General features: G+C 43.6%; 1 protein-coding gene across 1 annotated transcript; it reads left to right on the forward strand.

Moving 5' to 3' along the window:
• The first annotated feature begins 16,864 nt into the window (after window positions 1-16,864).
• On the forward strand, window positions 16,865-19,062 carry FOXQ1 (forkhead box Q1). The gene has a single exon (XM_071452969.1). The coding sequence runs from the start codon at window positions 17,605-17,607 to the stop codon at window positions 18,832-18,834; it is 1,230 nt and encodes a 409-aa protein (XP_071309070.1). The 5' UTR covers window positions 16,865-17,604; the 3' UTR covers window positions 18,835-19,062.
• Window positions 19,063-20,642: the final 1,580 nt, after the last annotated feature.

The raw sequence follows: 20,642 nt of genomic DNA on the forward strand, positions 1-20,642 counted from the left end.
ATACTATACTATTGACAACTAGGATCAAGTAAATGTTAACATCAAAAGGAATTCAAAAATATATTTTGTAAAAGCATTTTTTACTCATTTTATGCTATCTGTCACAAATCCTAATAAATTTAAGGGCAGGAACATTTGCAGAAACAAATAATTATTGTGTAAAGCATTGTAAATGCTCAAGGAATGAGAACTTTGAATTAATACACATGACAATATGATCCTGAAATTTTGAAGGGTTATTTCCATCTTTCAAGGAACACAACTGAACCATAAGACTGCCCATAACTGGTCAAACTTGGACTAGGCATGTCACATTTAGGTGACATTACAGAGCTGCTGGCCACATCACTAAGGATTTCTATGATCTTTCAGCTTTACACTCAAGGTTAAGATTTTTTTCCTTTCCTTTTTACTTCTTCACAGAACTTCAGGTTTTGAAAAGCAATATAAAAAAAAACATTGCTGAGTTTTAGAGTTTTCAGGAAAAGGTCAACAGACATTTCTATCTAAGTTTAAACTCCCACATAGCACTGAAGTGTAGAGATATATTTTTTTAAGTCATCTGGATGTCTGAATAGACTGAGAAATACATATTGAGACTGTCAAAATACCTGGCTACTTCTTCCAAAAATTAACAGGTGATGTTTGCTTAGGAACACATGAAAAATCTCATCATCTTATAATCAATATTTTCAAGCTCTTAGATTATTTTCCTAGAAAACAGCTTACATGGAGTCTCACCTCTAGGACTTGCTCACTGGGTGCTGAGCAAACCTCATCATTTTTGGTGCTTGTTTGTCCCCTATGACCACAGTAAGGGTTCTGACAGCCAGAGCAGATGTGCTTTTCATCACAACCCATCTCAAAGTGTACCATACTAGCTGGGTAATATTTGGAAGCTGGCTTCTGCAGGGTAATCCAATTAGGCAGCAAGGCAACACTTTGAAGCTGATAGAACGATTTCCATTGGCACGAGTGGACACCAAATCAGGTCTAACAAGTGGATAGACTTGAAATGATATGTGCCTTTGAAATACCTATATATAAATACACACAGGGACATAACCAGACCATCTGTGTCTGAATTTCCTCATCTCAGAAATATGGGTAACAACAGCTATTTACTCATTGTTATAGAAGGCTGATAGTATTTAAAGCAATTGGTGTGATGACTAATTAGCTAATATTTGAAATTTTAAAGCACTACATAGCTGCTAAGTACTACTACTAAATTAAGCTAACTCTCAGTAAAGGCAGACAGCCTGATCTTCACTGCTTGTTGACACAAGACCAATTATAAATAACAAGTTCCATAAAGTCTAAAATACGTCATACATGGAAAAATTAATGAAAATTCAGATGAATAAGATGGTACATAATCATCATTCAATATTAAAATTTATTTGATTTCAGACTTTTAATCAGCAATGTCTACAGTAATTTCCCATTCTATATGCACTGTACAGGTAATAAAGCACAGATGCCTTTTTGAGTGAAAAATAAGGCCTGTGTTAGCCTTGTGCCATCATGCTAATGTTGATATTGCTAACTTCTGAATCAAGAGACCTGTTCATCAGCTCATGGAGGTCCAGCTAGGTTTGCTGTTCTTCCTACTCCAGCTGTAAGATTGTAACAGAATCTCATTTTTAGTCACCTCCTAACTGCAAACCTAATCCATTAATGACCACTCTCTTTCCATTTGGCTCTTCCCAGATTGCACCAGAAGCTCAGTTATCCTGTAGTCAATTAGCATATGCAAATCTTTCTCTGCCACTTTCTTTCCCATCTTGTGCTGCATTTTTTCTTAGGGAACAGCCATTTCCACTAAAGGCAGAAACCTTCAGCCATTAAAAATTTAGTCTGTTTTTATTATTCCTGCCCTCACACTCCCTGTATGGGAAGAATTGGACATTATCTCTACCTTGACAATGCCTCCTTGTTTCGTGCCAGCAGAGAATTTCATAAGTCAGCTCCAACCTTCTACACCCAAGGCATTAAGGAAAATGTTAAGAAAGATCAGTCCCAAGCTGGTCTGTTAGGATTTCCACCAAGCTTCCACCAAACTGGCAGAACCTGTGCCATCTCCCTGGTCCCTGCCTACCTTCCTACCAGCTTCCTCAGCTTAAGAAAGAAGGTGCAGTCTAGCTCACCCTTTCTATACATCTAAAAAGAAAGAAGAGAAAGGAACATGAACTGAAGAAGTCTCACTCTTGACTCCTATAGTAGTCTATCGTTGCTATCCTAGCATTTCACTCCTGCTAGAGCAGTTTAGCAAATGAAATCTGAACATTTAAAGTTAGTCTACTTTATGCAGACATCCCTTGTCATGATCAGGGATATAGTCCAGTTTTTCTAATTCCAGAATCATATAAAACAAGAACAGTTACTCTATGCCCAGCTTCAGGAATGTAGAGGTAAGTTTAGGTTCTTCATAAAGGTTCAACCAAAACATTACCTACTGTGTTTCAAAAAACATGGGGAATTATTCCTTTTCAACTGACTAAACAATTACTGGTATTTATTGTCTCTATTTTGACAGAACTGGTTTAACACATTCTTAAAAAAATACACAACTTATTCTTTTTGATCATCACAAGTGTCATCAGCCTACCACAAATATTGTATTAAATAACTCTGCACCACAAAGAAACATGATCCCCTAAACGTTGAATCAATGTATTTGCTAAGGAGGTGTGTATCAAGTCAAGCCATCTCAACGTACAACTGATCCCCCAGTGGGAAGCAAACAAACAAACAAGAAAACAGAATATCTCACCTTTGAAATGCCAGTTCATACAGCTCCACAAGCCCAGTTCTTCTCTAGCATTTACCCCTGAGAGGCAGCTGCTGCAGGCACAGAACTGCTCTTGCAAATGGCCTTGTCTACAGCTCTAAGCAAGGGTGTTTGCTGCTCACACAGTCACCAGGGACCCCACAACGCTCCCCACCAAGACAGGAACAACCAGGCACTTCCTCCTCTCCTTTTCCTTCTTGTTTTTAAAGCCACACACAACCCCTTTCTCTTCCTCTCCCTCTGGGAAGCTGGATTATTTTATGATGGCAAGTGGTCATTCTTTCCCTGATCCTCCCTGACATCAACACAACTGTTGTGTTTCAGAAGAATGTGGGTAAAACTGCTCTGTAGGGGCAAATTCTGTCCCTTGTAAGAAAAATCCCCTCCCTTAAGACAAATAATTTTTATTGAAAAATCACATTTTGCCTGAAGGCATCCTGGTTTTTTAAGTCTTATTCTTTCCTTCCCAGAAAAACATTGAATCAGCCAAATGGCTCTTGCTGCCCCTCCACTGGAAGGAAGGAAAGTAACACCCAGAGGATAAAATACAGAAGGAAAAGCATGACTGGTGAAAAAAGAAGTGGTAGCACTGACCTCTTGACTCAAGGGCAGTGTAGGGAGGAAGGCGGCTCAGAGTGGGAGGGAAGTGGCAGAGGGAGAATAGTTTGCATATGTGTGGACACACTTGCAGATACTGATTTACCAAAGCCTAGTGAGGAGGCGTCAGCCTCCCTGTTGGCACCAGTTTGTGCAGCCTGCCTTCCTGCATCTTGTGGAACAGCCACACAGCAGCATGGCTCAGCAGCCTCCCACCAGTCTGGGAAAGGGCATTGCCTGTCCTCAACAAATGCATCAGCATCTACATCTTCACATGGGAAGGGGTCAGTACAATTGGAGAACACTGCACTGCATATGCTATTTGCAGTGAATGTGCAACACTGCTTATAAGCTTACATAAGGAACAGGATCTGATCCTGCATTTGTTCCACGTCTGTAGCTCCTGGAGACTTGTATGCAGACTGACTCTAAAGCTACAAGCTTGTTTTCTCTGCAAAAGGGAAAAACAATTAGAAAACCTTTGTATTCTTTGCACTTAAAAGGGCAGGTCCCCTTACACCAGATACTGCTCTTTCAGCAGATCTTTGTGGGTGGAGATTTCATATCAGCATGTCTGCCAATTCCTGCCAGAGTTTCATCCAAGCCACAATATATAGAGTCAACATTAATTAGCATTAATTATTATTTATAAGAAGCAATATTATCTGCATTGCTATCATTCACACTTATTTTTATGCCTTACATAGGGTACATATACATGGTATCTCATTGTTCAAATAGAACAAGGTCCCATGGAATCTGCAGACTAAAGCACACTATTACCATCCTTAAACCATTTTGAAGATGTAATTGTAAAAGCCAGGAGATCCCCTTTTCTGTGCTCCCATCAATTTGCCTTCTACTTTCCGTTCATAGCAAGGTCAAGATTTTTCTTCTCTTTTTTCCCCCTCACAAACAGGAAAGTATAATAAAAAAACCCAAACAAACAATTGCCTAGAGATCATAAAACCATTTTCTTTCTAACCAGAAAAACAGAAAAGAACCAACACAAGAAGAGCATTCCCCCACACCATTTGGAACCATCTAAACACAGTGTTTACAGTTCAAAACTTTCAAGCGAGCCTTCTGCACTTCACCAGAATGAACTGGTTTTATACTACAGAGAAAACATGCTCAATGAATTTATGTAAAATTTATTCCTCTATTTATTTTGTTGGCACAAGCAGGAACTTTCTTAAGCACCACTTAATTCTGCTTCAAATCTTGTCTCCAAAACCAGAATTGTCCTGTATGAAGTGGAGTTGTGTTAAGCAATGGGGGTGATTTTATTTAGTTCCCATAAAAGTGAGAAAAATTGCAAATATTACAAAATTCAATTTAAAACAGTTAATTAGCCCAGATAGCTATTATTAGTACCATAGAAGTTATTAGTATTGTTGATAATAACTGCTCATAAATAATGATTAGCATACATTAAATTTAGTTAGAAGAACTTATGAGCATTAGCAAATCCTATAATGAGCATGGTCCATATTCTCCTTCTAATGAAATCTGCTTTGCTTCCAGTTTAAATAATATTTTTTACCACTTTGTTTCTTGCTTATTTTGTTGCTTGATGCAATACACAATAGCAAAGGCACCAAGATTAGTTCAGTAAATTCAATTTAGAAAGCCACTTTTACATAGGCCAAATTTAATGAAAATACTCTTCAGTATGTTAAAGTGAATCCCCTTAGCCAATCCAGGCCGGTTGGAGAAACTACTAATAATCAGCTGGAACGGCTGAGTCAAAATTATGAATGAGATGGAAACACTGAACACATTTTATGTGCTCCCATTGCTTATACTCTATTTGAGATTGTTGCAATCACAAATTATGCACTGCTCTGAAACACTGCATACTTTGACCAATATGAATTGCAACATTTTGCTGAGGAGTCACAACATGTTGTGTCACACTGCATACACCTTTCAGCCAGAAGTATGAACTGAAAAGAGCAGGAAAACCTTGCATTGCTATTTGCTGTTGAAAGCCAACCTCCATCTGAAAACATTTGTGAGTAGTTTGATTTCTATTGAAATGTACATTTTATTTGCTTTACTAAGAAATCAGACTAGGCTTATTTAAATTTCCAGATACATAAGAAAAACAACTTTAAAACTTTAAAGATATTGTTGGCAATAGATTATTTTCTAATTTTCCCCATTGTTCACACATGCATTGAATTAATTTGGTCCACAAGTTATCTAATCAGAGGAAAGAAACCACACCATTTTGCTTATACAAACAGCAAGTATGCACATTACAGACATTATAAAAGGGTTCTTTGGTTGTTGTTGATTTTTAGCTAAAATAATTCATGAATAATTTGTATAGAAAGGCACCTGGGAATACTGTTTACAGCACATGGGCAATTAATACACAGAAAAATATTTGCAGAAATTAATCATTATGATTGTCTTGTTTCAATCAGTTTTCTAACTCTGAAATGTTGTACTCTTGGTCATTTATACGAAAAGACAGGAAGAATGCTTCCAGGATTATACAAACATTCTGGATGGGGGAAAAAAAGTTTGATCTTCCTTGTATCTATAACCAGTAATTATCATGCCATTATATTTATACCAACAGTCAAGCACTTTGCTGGCATAAACAGACACACCTCTTTCAGCAGCAGGGTTGCAATCACACATGCTGGTAGCTATCTTCATCCAAAGCACACTGACAGTTAAATGCGAAGAATGTATAAATTATTGTCCAGATCTTTAGCTGGTTCATCACACAACACTTTGCTGAAGTTAATAATGCTGTACCATCTGATAAAACATGCCATTATTCACAGCTTAATTAAATTGCGCATGGAAAGTTAACAGAAGGAGGTAATCAACCAATGCAACACAAACAACACAAAACTCAATGCGGCAAGCTTAAGCTGGCTCTGTTAAGCAACACATCAGTAATGGTGGAAAGAACACTTTTGGAAAGCACTCAGTGTCAATAAAGACATCCCTTTTAGTATTGATGAAGCAAGGCAGCTATCAGGACACATAAAAACACATCTTAACTCACCTTTTCCTGGAGCAAGCACTAATGTTCAAGCACTTCGCAGAAAGATGTTACAAAATAGCCTGATGGGAAACATTCTTCCGCACAAGTCATAGCAGAAAGGACTATAAGCTAGTGGCAGCCAGGTAAAGGAGGAAAATATCTGCAACACTTGAGGTCGAACACAGTGTTCAGTTTTTAAGCGGCAAATAAAATTTGAGGGACAATCCCTCTCACCTTACACAATGTTTTGTCTAGCTCAGCATGCTAAATCCTATATTAATGTCAGGATGAAGTTTGATTTAATGATGAAAGTAACTTTTCTTTTCACAATCAATTACCTTACATAAATAATCTCTTCATAAATAATCTTAATAAATGAGCAGAGTATCTTAAGCATTAAAAACCAAGGAACCTCCATTTTAGGTACTTCATAGGAGAAGACAGACCAACTGAAATTGACCTTAAGTGCTTTTCAGAGCTCTGTAATACATCCCAGGTGGTCACCTGGGAAGACTTAGACTTCCTTTCAGCTGACAGAAATAAGTACTACAGGGTGAAAAGCACTTCATCAACTACAGTCACCTGTTTTGGGATGAGATTATAACAACTCCCTGGTGTGATAACATGTGCAGGCATTTAAAATTTCAGGCAGCAGCACTGAGAACCCACTATCTGCAAAGCAGAATCTACATACTTAGAAATCTTTAAAGGTACAAATTTTCAGTCCAAACTGACTATTATATATTTGGTTCTTTGGCTTTATTTTCTCATTGCCTGTGAAATTATCAGTGTTCTCCACTGTTTAAAATAAAACCACTCTTTCTAGTGCTATAACTTTTGAACACTTTAATAACTTAGCCAATAGTTTACTTGTAACAAACTGAAATAGTGTTTATAAAAAAAAATTTAGGCTGCATCAAATCTTACCTCTGAAAAGGAAGACTCAAAATATGCAGAAAAAGACTGTTTTCCTGCAATTTTCTTGAGCAAAACTTTTCAGCTTCACTGGGACAGAAACCCAGCCAATACACCCCCAAAAATAGACTGCTGAAGGGAACAACAGTGCTGCTCTTTCCTGTCAAGAGCAGATGGGAGCAATAATACTTTATCAAAGCTTCAAGGTATCAAATGAACACAAATATTCATTTAAGTTATATTTTGCACTTGCAAATTAAAAAGAGCCAGGACATGCCCTCAAGAAGCTGGCATGTGATTGTCCGCACTATTTAACTAGTAATAAGCCTCCTGACAAGGGCTGTCCCTCTAACCCAGCACTTTCTCATGCCACACAGAAGCCTTTGGTCAGGAGATAACACAGATGAAGAACAGTTCCCTCTAGACAGCACAGATGAGGCCACTTCTTTTTAAGGAAGAGAATTTAGCCATGCTAAAGCCTTCAGGGGAAGGACTGGGTGCTGGCCTGTTTTTATTAGAGCTAAGGTAGCCCTAAAGACCGATGGGACATTGTGGGCACCTTTAAGTGCAAGATCAAGATTGTATCTGGAAGACTCACCATACCGTGGTGTTTCAAATACTAATGAATACATTCATGCACAAGAGCAATTTTCCCAAATTAATTAGGATTACTCCTATGTATAAAAGTATGCCAGCGTAGGTGTGTGCAGAAGAGGTCCTGGAATGTCAGTCATCATATACCCATCAGTTAAAGCACACTCATAAATATTTTTGTTTGAAAGATTGTACTAACCTTAATATAAAATACATGTTTTCTGGGTCTGATGACTCAAGAAGAACTTGCAAGTCTATACTTTAACTTACTCATCTTATATAAATAAACTTTCCCCTTGTGGGAGTCCTATGACATTAATAAATAGGGATCTTTCTCAACCAGACTCAGATTCTGTAAGAATCACTTAGGAACATTTAGACTAATTATTTGTTGCGAATTTTTCACTTGACTCTGTCTCTTCAATCAAGAAGCACGGCACTATTTCTTTCAGCAGCACAAGCCAGTATAATAGAATACTCTCATATCCAACACCATTTAATTAAAGTCTCAACTGGGAATAGTCATGGGTCTTGACAAAGTCTTGAAGGTTTGAATGCAGGCCCACTGGAGTGAAAGCCCCACCTATTCAGTTTGCCTCTGCACCTCACTGGAGCTATTTTCCTCATGGGGCCAAACTTTAATGATAGTACATTTAAAGGCCAAACTAGGGGTAAGAGGGTACTGGGTGTTACACCTTGCCTTCAAAATAAACTCTATCCAAGTCACCAAGATTTACTCACAGAGATGACTATTTTTTAAAGTAGCACTGGAGGAGGCCGTTTTCCCCACACCACTTAGATAACTCTTAAAAAAAATCTTTAATTTGTGTTGGGCCATGTTGAGTTTCTTGGCACTGACCGTGTGTCAGATGGAAGAGGTAAAAATGGACTGTCTTCCAAACCCTTATGGCATAAATAAATCAAGCTATGAATAAGAACTCTCATAAGTGATGAGTAAATATCTCCATTGCCTGATCCATCAATGTCAGGTGCCAGAGCTCATAAATGAATACTGAAGTCTGCAGATCTTTTAATCCCTTTGTGTATGTCATGCTCTGTTTCTCGTTCACAATCTCCTGTTCTTAACAGTTGCTAGAGATTTTCACTAGGGAAAAAAAATAAAAGGAGAAAATATTTTGTACAGAAATTACAAGCAGAAAGAACTTTCAAACTGATGCACCCCAACCCCTTTAGGAATTACAAACTGATGTTCAACCTTCACTTTTGCTTTTTTTTTTTTTTTTTTTTTTTGTAATTTTTATTCTATGTAAAACAAAACAAAACCAAAATCAACCACAAAAAAAAAAACCTCCACTCCTCAACCACCCCTAGCCATGAAGGACTGGAAAAGTATACTCCAAGAGACAAAATGTACATGAAAGACAATCGCTTCCAAAAGCACCATGGGAAACGAAAAGCCAGAGAACTCCCTAGCCTGAGGAAAGCTGTTGAGGTAAGCAGTCCAAAAAATTACACCAGCAGAAACAGTCAAATTGGAGATTGTTGGGCATCCTGAAAATTTTCTGCAGTCTAAATGGAACTGCTCTGCAATGTGTTCTCAGTTGGAGCTCTCTACTCCGACTTTCTCCTCATCTTCACCTCTTCATCTCAGCTTCGCTCCCTTTTCTTTTTCCTATGCTACATTTAACCTGCCTGATTCCCTCCCCCATATATTTCCATTAATTTATTTTTTACAGTAAAAATAAAAAGGTTCTGAAATGTCATTTCCATCATGAAAAAAATGTCAAAACCTCCCAATATTTTAAAAGGGAAAATGATCCATGTAAAAAGAAACCCTAAGCAGCATCTGGTGCCACAGTAGAAATTATGATCCCGGAAAAGTTAGGATCCTGTTTGTGCTAGACTCCCTCTGTGCACACATACTCACCCACTCCCTCCTCACAGTCCTGACTGACTTAGAGGGAAGGAGCCATTGCATTAAAGCAGATTTGGAGATGTTTAGTAAGACCTGGTCCTAAGCAAACAAATCAGGACTGCTGACAGGTTTACAGGGCAGAAGATACTGGGTGTGACACACCAGAAAGTCACTTGCAGACATTAAACTGGCACAAATCTGTGGACTATGTTTTACTTACCAGTCTTGGGCTAACACCCAAGACTTTTCTCTCCTTGCAAAGGTATGACGTCAGGCACATGGCAGTTCTTGAGATTCTGTATAAGCCAGCATTGCCAGAGGCTCTGTGCAGGTGTGGTTAACAGTTATTTAATGATTCTTCACAATTGCATGTATCTGTCTGAACATAAATACAGTCTGATCATAATCTTTCTTTTCACACCATGAATTTGCCCTGGTGTTTCCACCCTTGCAGGTTCCCAAATGCCCAATGTCTGTTATTACAGACCTGAGATTCACTTCATCATTTTGAACCATTCACAAGCACTTTGCTGTCCTGTTGACTCAGTAAGGTGAAGGGAATGAAGGCAGTGTATTTAGTACAAATGCTCCAGTTCTTCACCTAAATTCTGGATGTTTGGCTCCTTGATGACTCACGGGACTCTCCTCCCTTCTCCTTGTTTACGCAGTGATGACAAGTATTGTTAACTTTCTAAAAGCAAAATTATCAAAAAGTCCCCAGAACACTGGCAATTCCTGGGAGAAGCTCTCTGTCTTTCCTCTTTCTCAGCAGTTGCAGGAGCCTGAGCAGTTGCACAGTTCAATTAGTTAAAATAATTTTGAGTGATCGTTCAACTGTTTCTTTTCCAAAAGGTAATAGTTTTCCTAATTAGTCACTTGCTTTGATAAGGCACTGACTTTTACTCTAATCTAAATTAACAAGACTTTATCTACCTCCATCATTTAAACACACCCTACTTGCAAATCTGGTATGACTAAAAACCATGACAAGTGTTCGGTTTCATTTTACATTTGCTTCAAAGTGCCCCACTTGGAGGTTAATTATTAATCTACTAAAGTATATGTAAAGGTTCAGGGAAACAACAGGGTTAGTAGGTAGAGAAGTAGTGGAGGAATTAGGAAACCCATGTTCCATTCCCATCTTAGATCGTGTAAGTTTGGCCAAGACATTCAAACCCTGTGAACCTTTACTTAGAGAACCAAAATAGCAACACTCTGCACAGAGGACTCTGACATCCGTAGGGAAGAAATTTCATGGGTGTGAGGCAACAGGATGTTTATTCACACCTTGAAGAGACTGAAACTCAGCTAATCCCTTAAGAACTCACCTAGGAACTGGAAATCAAATACACAGTGCATGCAACTCAACAATTAATGATTTTATTACAGCTGCAGCAACAGAAGGACCAGCTCTCCAAGTATTTGCTACGTTTCTCTCAAAGGTGGTGAAAACATGCTCGATTTTTAGAACCAGTTTGCAGGACATGAATCCCCATCCCTCACCCCCCGAGGTGCTGCAGTGGATGTGCCCTTGGTATAACTCTGCTCTCTGTTCCAGGAGTAAGACAGCAGCAGCATGGACCAGATTTTCAAAGATACCAATGGTTCTGGAGCTGTCCAGGGGGGCTGCAGAGAACGAAAACAGAACACAGCAAATGGAGGACAGAAAATGCACCAGAGAGGTACAATTTAGGGGTAGTACTGCCAAATCCTGCCTACCACAGCAAAGTCTGACTGTCAGCAGCCTGCTCCCAAATAGCTCCATTTTAATGCATTTCACTTGGTCTTGGAAAAAATAAAAATCAGGAAGGTTTTCACACCCATTATTTATTCATAGATTTGGCTAATGCCTATATAAATCATGGGATTCCACCCAAAAATAGCTTTTTGAAAACAAAGAAACAACTAAAGAAATCCAACCCAGAAGTAAGAATGTTAAATACTTATTGCTGTTCAACTGGAATATTATTGGCAAGGTGATTAATTTGTTGATCCACAGTGCTATAAATAGTACTCGAACTTTGTTGAATTGAAACATATTCTTCATATCTCAAGTCACTGTTTACCCATGTAAAATATATGTGGGTTTGAGTTGGCTTAGGTGTACTCCAGCAAGGGCTAGCAAAGTTCAGTGAGTCTCCATCACATATTCAAAGTCCTTCATTCCTCAGTTAATTTTGCTGTAATTCTCTTCTTACAAGGTTGTTCACTTTCCTCCATCGATGCATGGACTTGAAGGCAGTGAGAGGCTATTGTAACAGCTCAGCTGGTGTTTCCTCATATCACGGGCCAGTGATAGCAAGCCCCTGGCATCAATACCAAGTTTGATGCCAACAGATATTTGGTCCGGCACCAGCAAAAACAAGCTATGATGGTTTCTTTTTAAGTTTGTTTGGCACCAGTAGCAAAAACCATTCACTATGCTTGGCAGAGAGCCACAGAATTTCACCAAATGGCTTCTGCATCATAACTTCATAACAAGCATAACACAGCGTAACTTCTAATTGCGGTGGAGCCTGCCCCTTAGCAAGCAATTCTCTCCTGGCAATTACGTATCCAGGATTATCAATACATGTGCTGCTTTCCAATACCAGTTTCTTCCTTACTGTAAGAAAAATTTCCTTGAAGAGATCCACAAGTCCCTAAGTCCATCACCATTTGGATTTTGTCTCTCGTGGTGCAGTTACATGAAACCCTGTAATCAGCCATGAGAAAAGCCTTTGGGGACAGTTACTGAATTAAGTCATCACAAAATATGTTGTAAATACTGTGTTGATTTAACCTCACCCTGCACTCTTTTATGTCACGTATTTCTCAGACTGCAAACCTGCAATATATTCCAGAGAGGTTCATCTTATGCCAGTGTGGAACCTCATTCAAGCCCTGGAGGCTTAACACAGCACTAGTAAAAAGCGAGAATTAGCTATAAATTATCTGAGTCTCGAGACAGAGCAATCTCCATTTTGACAGCTCCTTGCTAAATAGTACAGCACTTTCCAGTGAGGCCTTGTGGTGGATACTTCAGTGGACACAGCCCAGGACAAGGGCTCCAGAGAGCTCAGTTCTACAGACAGGGTTGCAACTGACTTACCAAATTATTTTCAGCAGGACTCGCCATCATTCCTTGTTGCCTGTAAAATGGGAGAGCTCTGAGATTTGTCGGTGAAAAGGATGGTGTAAGAATCTGAATTTTTTTCTCCAGTACTAAGCATTAATAACAAAAACAATAATGTCACTTCCGTCACAGGAGAAAATCTGTGCCTGCCCATTCTGTCACAATCCATGGTTCTGGAAAAAAAAAAATTTGCTTAGATGCAGACATTTTTTATAGAACATGAAGTGGGCACAGGGAGGAAGTGATACTAAGCTCTCAGCATGGGAAAATTTCATTCTGAGTAATGTCTCCCAAGAAAATAAAGACTGCATGAAACAAAGTTGAAATGGAACTCCCCATTGTAAATTCAGCTCTTAGTACCTGCCAAAGACACGAGAAAATCTCTACCCACAGGGAATGGATGTTCTTCTGAAAAAGTGCCAGTCTTTCCCAATGAGGGAATTCACGCAGACATGCATTCTGCTTCAATGATCAAACTCTTCCTCTCAAGGTCTAAAGGAATTTCCACTAACCTCCTTTCCTACGGCTTGGTCTCTAGCTGGATTTCCTTCAACTACAAAAATATACATAGTGCAATTAGCCAGCCCTCACAGACTGTAGTTCATTTATGCATGCTAGGCACATCTCCTGCTGCGAGCAGCCCATCCAGAGCGAGCTCTTTGAACTGCTCCATTGTTTCTCACGTCGTCGTGTATTGCATTGTCCAGGCTGATCGCTCCTGGCAAGGCAGTGCACTCCTGCAGCTTGCCACAGGAGGAGAAGGGATGATGGAGCACTTTGTCCAGCTGCTGTGCTGCACATCTCAGGTGCACAAATAAGCTTGCCTGCCCCTAACTATAGGACTTTCCAGACACCACAGAGACTTTTACTGACCAGTTGTTCTTATATGACCTTACTTGGAAACCCCCCTCTCTATTCTATAGTTAGTGGTCTGGAGAGACAGAAGGCAGAAAAGAGAAGTAACAAAGAACTGAGTGAAAAAAAAACTAGAAGAAATAATTTTTAAAAAGAATTTGAACCAAGAACATATCGTGACGCAGCTTTGAATGATGTTTGCTGAACTAAAAAACACATATCTCCATGGTTTAAAATACCATGGAGACAACATGGATCAACCAAAAATACACTCACAACCACCAGACAGCAAAGCATTTTTCTACATTTAGTAAGGAATATTTTTGTAATTGGTAGCTTGAGCAAATTGCAAAGGACTATACAACCTCATTTCCAAGTACCCATTGGCAGACTATTTCTGAATTAAATGAGTGAAATACTACAAAAAATGGGAAGCAAAGCTGATCGCGTGATTTTCAAGTGACCATTCACGTTTCGCTGTTTGTCTTTGTATGGATACTGTTTTGGGTAGGAAAAGAGGGGATTGTACATCAAAAAAGTCCTGCTCTGCTGATCTAAAGAGGAAGAGACATTTCATTTTAGAACAAAGAATTAGATTTTTTTTACCTTGCTTCACTGGAGGTTTTTGGAGGTTTTTCTTGGGGTGATGGGGGTGGGGTGTTTGGCTTTGCTATAATACAGCACATCAAAGTGCTTTTGATGTGAAGTTTACTTAACAGAATCAGTTTTTCCGATGATTGTGTTAATCTTTATAAACCTGAAGGCGATACTGTGCCTTTTTAAAAACTATAGCAGGAAAAGACTTGAGGTTACATATACTCTCAGTGGTGAGAGATGGGAGTAGTTGGATTATTTCACCACTTCTTACAACTTTGCTTGTGTTTCATTAGCAGCACTAGCAATGGGCTTGATATTGCTCTCACTCAGGCCAGGAAGGCTCTGTTTAAACCCAGCACAGACCTTTCATAAGCACCTTTCATATATTTTCTCAGGTCAGAGCCACCAGAGATTTCAAGGTAGAGTTTACAACAGGCACTGGCTCAGAGATAGCAAAGGGGCCTTGAGCCACAACAAGAATCAGTGCTGATCTCAGAAAGGTTCCCTGCTCCCACCCATTAATAGCTATCTTTGTATTATTTTGAGTACAAGCTTCTGTCCCCTCTTGAATCTTGTAAAACCAGCTTTGCCATCCACTCCTAGTTTTGAAGTATGGCTGTGAAAAAGCTTCTGTTATGTCTGACGTGTTTACCTACAGCATTTGAATGACTTTTTAAGTTCTTTGAATAAAGATAAGAGACAATGTGTACATTTTCCACACAAATAGTAGAACGGTAATAAAATAAACATCAAAGGCAAGCTAGCAAATCATCGCTACTTCACTGCTATTTACAACAAAAGCAGGAAGAGGAACAAACCTACCCTTGCCATTGGCATCATCATAGAAAATATGAGTTTTGGAAGGAATTATACCTTTTTCCCATACCCTTAAACACAAACATTGGCACCTACAGCTAAGACAACACTTTACTGAAGGATTTCAGTTTACATCACATGGAGACAACAACAACAATGAACCAAGAGAGGTCTCCCTCCTCTTATTTTTGTCTTTCTGAATTGCCTGTTTTCTCAAGTGGTACAGCTTTTGTGAGAACAGCAAGACATCCAGTGTATTATTATTTCTATTAAAGTTTTCAAGAGGGGGACATAAGAACCTCTCACTCTTCAGTATTTACCATGTAAACTCATGCAGACTGAAGAAATGGCAAAGCTTTGAAACAAAATACAGGTGTGTGGGGGGGAACATATATTCTGTTCAAGAGAGATCAAGATAGAAAGTAGGGCTGTTTGTTTCTCCTCTTAGTCTTTTAAACCTGCATTTTTTTCATCTTCCTCTCCAATACTTCTTGAGAGCCAGACCACAGTGGAATAGTTCTAACCAGAGTGACTCTGCATTATGTATTTATTCTAAACTAAGGTCTGATTTAGAAAGACTGCTTTTGGAAAATATGGAGCAATCCAACTCTTACTCCAGGACACAAAATTCAAAGCATACATATGAGAAATAAAACATAAGCACCACACTGGATTTCTGCTGACGTTACTGTTATTGTTTTGCAGACACCAGCGCTACTGCCATATGAAGTGAAATGGAATTTTGCAATGGACTCTGAACAGTGAGCAGAACAGGGAGTTTTCAGAGAAGCTGCTGCCAGCTAGCTCTCGTCATTGAGTTCTTCTACCTAGCATAATGTTGAAGGAGGAAAAAAAAAAAAACCTCTGAAGGAGGGCAAGACCCTGACAACTTAAACCTAAAAAGAAACCCAAAAAGGATGACTAATTTTTTTAAAGAAGAAGAATGTCTAGGTAAAATTGCAGAATACATAGTCCTAAGTTTTATGAGAAATTTACAGACTCGCAGTGATTTTAAAAATGTTAAAGTTACCATTAAAAACACCCGAACCCAAAACCTACACAATAAAAGATTTTACTAGAGAGTGGCAGTTGTAAGAGAGAGGTTACAAACACACCATCCAGAAGAGCTTAAGCAATGCTACTACAGAAACAGTAGCACACGTAAAACTGAGGTTAAGGCTTTGACTAACTCTCTCATAGCAAAACTCCAAAGCATTGCCTACCTGTTCCCATTCTACCTCTGCACCAGGTGTGCTTATGACAGAAGGAAAGAGAAGACCAGGACTGAAACAGTTTTGTCAGGCTACATAAATCATTAAGAATTCACAACTGCAAAGCCATGTATTATTTTCCAACAGGTTGTTGAGCTGTCATATTACAACTTGTTGCTTTGTACGGCGCTATTAAAATAAATCACTGCACGTAACAGGTTCAGCTCTGCCACCTATAAGTCATTCTGCATTTTACACCTGGGAGGCGGGCCGGGTCTGCTTAGTCGCGCCGAACTGCGGCTTCGTTCGAAATACCCGGGGAAGGGGAGGGACCTGGCAGGAGAAAATACAAACAAGTTTCGTAAAATAACTTTCCAACAAGACCTCGCTGTCATCTTGGCTAATTATGGCTCTGATACGGCTTATTAGGGCATACCCACCTTTGCTACCTTGCTTCTCCACCCACCACCCTTTCAGATCTTTGTCCTGGCTCCGCCTCTCGCCGGCGTTATAATGGGCTGGTCTGAAAGTGGTGGAGAGACACACAACCACAGGGGAAGGGAGAGATAATGACAATAACACTAATAACCCTAATAACCCGTCTACTGCCCGCCACGCAGCGAGGAGCCAGCCCGGCGTCCCGGCACTGACAGGGCTCGAAGCCGGAGAGAGCGGAGTATCCCCGACGGCCCTCGAGAGCTTCTCCCCGCGCCCGGGGAGCGCCGAACGGCAGCAGCGGCAGCGCCCCCGAGGAGCACCGAGCCCGGGCGGACGCGGAGAAGTGCCGGCTCCGGCAGCCGCCCGCCCGCCCTCTACTCGCACCGGCTCCACGGGGACCTCCTCGCCCCTCTCCTTCGGCCCCATGGAGCAGCGAGAGTAAAGAGCGAGAAGGACAAAAAGGGGGCGATAGGAGAGCGAGCACCCCAGTGGGGAAGAAGGAGGTGGAAGCCCGGAGGAATCGCCCGGTCCCGAAGGCGGCAGGGCACCGCAGTCCGTCCTCGGCGCCCACCGGCCGCGAAGGGGCCGGCCCGTGCTAGCGACCCGGGCACCGAGCGGGGCTGAGGCGGGCGCCTGCGGCCGCGGAGCTGTCCAAGCCGGCGAGGGGACAGAAAGCCGCTGGGTCGCCTGGCTGCCTCCCGCCTCCCTTGAGGCCGCGCCGAGGGGCGGGGGTCGCGCCCGCCCAGCGGAGCCGCGGGGTGCGGGGGGGCCGGCGGCGGCGCCGCCATGAAGCTGGAAGTGTTCTCGCAGCACTATGAAGACAAGCTGAGCACCGGCAGCGACCAGGAAGGCAGCGGCTCGCTCTCCCCCGCTCCGGCGGAGAGCGAGCTGGGCTCGGACGGTGACTGCGCGGCCAACAGCCCGGGCGGCGGGGCCGGGCGGCCGGGGCATCCCCCGCCGCCGCCCCCCACGCCGCAGCCCCCGCCGCCGCCGCCTGCCGAGAGCGCCAAGGGGAAACCCTACACGCGGCGCCCGAAACCGCCCTACTCCTACATCGCGCTCATCGCCATGGCCATCCGCGACTCGGCCGGCGGCCGCCTGACCCTGGCCGAGATCAATGACTACCTGATGAGCCGCTTCCCCTTCTTCCGCGGCGCCTACACCGGCTGGCGCAACTCGGTGCGCCACAACCTCTCCCTCAACGACTGCTTCGTCAAGGTGCTGCGCGACCCGGCGCGGCCCTGGGGCAAGGACAACTACTGGATGCTGAACCCCAGCAGCGAGTACACCTTCGCCGACGGCGTCTTCCGCCGCCGCCGCAAGCGCCTCAGCCGCGCCGCCCCGCCGCCGCAGCCCGCCCGCCCCGCCGCCGGCGTCCCGCCGCAAGTGCCGCAGGAGGCGGCCGGAGCGGGCGCCGCGTCCCCCGGCGCTTCCCCGCGGTGCTGCTGCGCCTCCTCGCCCTGTCACTGCGCGCCGGGAGCCAAGGAGGCAGCGGCGGGGGGCGGCGGGGCGAGGCCGGCGGGCGGCGGCGCTGCCAAGTTCTCCAGCTCCTTCGCCATCGAGAGCCTCCTGCAGCGGCCGGCAGGACCCCGCGCCGCCCCGCAGCCGCCGCCGACCCCGCACGGCCGCCTCCTGTGGCCGGCACCGCCCGCCGCCCCGCACCTGCTGCCCGGCCCGTACCCGCTGCTGCCCTACCCACCTGCCGCGCAGCCCCCGCCCGCCGCCGCCCTCTACGGCGGGGGCCTCCTGCAGCTCTGCGCCTACGGGCTGGGAGAGCCCTCGCCGCCGCCGCTGCTGCTGGGGGGCGGGCGGCCCGCGCTGGCCCCGGGGGAGGCGGTGTCGCTGGCGGAGCGGCCGCGGGCGCCGCTGTTCCACGGCGGAATCCCCAAGGGCGGGCGGGGGCCGCCGCCCGGCTCCCCGCTGTACGCGCCCCTCCGGCTGGCCGGGCCGCTGCCGCCGGCGGCGGGGGGCTCGGCCCCGTTCCAGCCGTACGCCGTGGAGACCCCGCTGGCTTAATGGAGCCCCCCTCCTCCCCTGCGAGGGACCTGCCCGGGGAGGCGTGGAGGGGGAAAGGAGGAGGCTCTGGATCCCGCACTTTAAACTTCAGAGGCGACCACAGCCTCCAAGCAAAAGCCTCGGTGACTGTGCCTTAGTGAAATGACAGTGGGTTTAACTTAAGCCAAAAAAAAAAAAAAAAAAAAAAAAAAAGGAAAAAATAGGAAAAAATCAAACTGTCGGTTTGGACATAGCCATGAGCCTCAAGTGCTTCTTACTGTTCGTTGAGACTACTTGACTTAAGCCAGTCCCTCGCCATATCTCCTTTCTATGCCCCTCTCTTGTCCCCACATCTCCTGCTACCGAAGCCTGGGGCAGCAGGGCGGGGGTGCCCCGCGGAGGGGCGCGGTGGCGGCCGCTGGGGGATGCGCTGTGCGCTTGGGAGGGCGGGGAGGAGGGAGGGGGCCGGGAACAGCAGCGAGAGAGTAGGGGAGGGGGCCAGGGTCTGCTGAGGAGCCGTAGGTCTGTACTGCAAAGCAATGCATCACTGTGCCAAAAGAAACCTTTTCTCCTGTCCGGCAACTGGCATTTCCTGGGAAGGGAGGATATTAAATTATTTATAAAAGTAGTGTTTTTAACACAAAGAGAGTGCAGCTTTTTAAATTAATTATTGGAGGGGGCGGGAGAGGGGAAAGGGCTCAAGGAAATGTCAGGCGTTATCTCCTGTACTGGCTGGCGTTCTACGTTTATGGCCAAGACCATTGCTACTGGAAAGAGAAGAGTAAATGTTTTCGTATTTTATTTTTGTGTTTGTATGTAATATATGTGCGTGTGCATTTTATTGACGCTCGGCCACCATGTTTTCCTTTCTCCTTTCCCCCGAATAAAAGCTGCCCCCTAAATAAAGGCGGTAATAAGGAGAAGAGCGTGGTGTCTGTGCTGGCGTGAGGGTGGGAAGCCTGTCGTGGGACAGCCTGGGCCGAGAAGCTTGGCAAGGGCCGCGGGAGCAGCAGGGCTGCCCATCCTTTCATCCCCATCCCTGCCGGCGGGTGGAGGTGCCACCTATGGACCCGCCTTATTTTGGTCTCAGGAGATGAGAGGTTCTCCTCTTGGGCTGCCTCCAGGAATGAAAGTCCTCTGCAATTCCTCGAGTCAAATCAGAATTTCTCGCCGGGGCTCAGCCCTGCAGAAATGCTGGAGATTTGCAGGCGGAGAGATTTGCAGGCAAACCGCCTGACGTAGGGGCAGCCTGTGAAAATCCTGTACATCTGCCTGCTGCCTGCCTTTTTTTTTTTTTCTTCCCCTGGGTTTTTTTTGGTTCGGTTTGGTTTGGGTTTTTTTGTTTGTTTGGTTGGTTTTGGGGGCTTTTTTCTGTTATTTTTTCCACGAAGGACAGCAGGCGACATGTAATCCTGTTGTCATCTCTCGGTCCAAGGAAAACTCGCTTCAGGAAGGTCACTGGCACTACCGGGCCCCGGTTACTTCTGGTGTAGACATCCCCGGTGGCGCTTCCAGCGGGCAAATCCTCAGCGGGTTGAAAGCTGGGGAGATTCTGTTGGTAATAAAAACTTCGCACGCGTTGCCTTCTCCCGACGGGCGTTGTGTTAAGGCTGATTTGTGTCGTCAGAAGTGATCAGCAAAGCCTCAGAAAGGCTAAGTCGGGAAAAAGGAAAGGTTATGGGGCTAACTGCCTGTCCTGCTGATTTCAAATCAATGTCATCCCCGAACTCGAAGAGTTATACAAATGCTGAAATGATCATTCGGGGTTCGTTTGTTCCGTTGCTTGTTTTAATTAATACTTTTAAAAGTATGAAAATCGGCGGGTTTTT

Source organism: Agelaius tricolor, unplaced genomic scaffold (genome assembly GCF_023055355.1).
Source record: "Agelaius tricolor isolate 1412-34295 unplaced genomic scaffold, bAgeTri1.0.p SCAF_2, whole genome shotgun sequence".
Taxonomy (NCBI): Eukaryota; Metazoa; Chordata; class Aves; order Passeriformes; family Icteridae; genus Agelaius; species Agelaius tricolor.

Bases quoted from the DNA above. Each gene is read 5' to 3' on its own strand.
- FOXQ1 (XM_071452969.1), top strand. From the start codon at position 17,605: ATGAAGCTGGAAGTGTTCTCGCAGCACTATGAAGACAAGCTGAGCACC.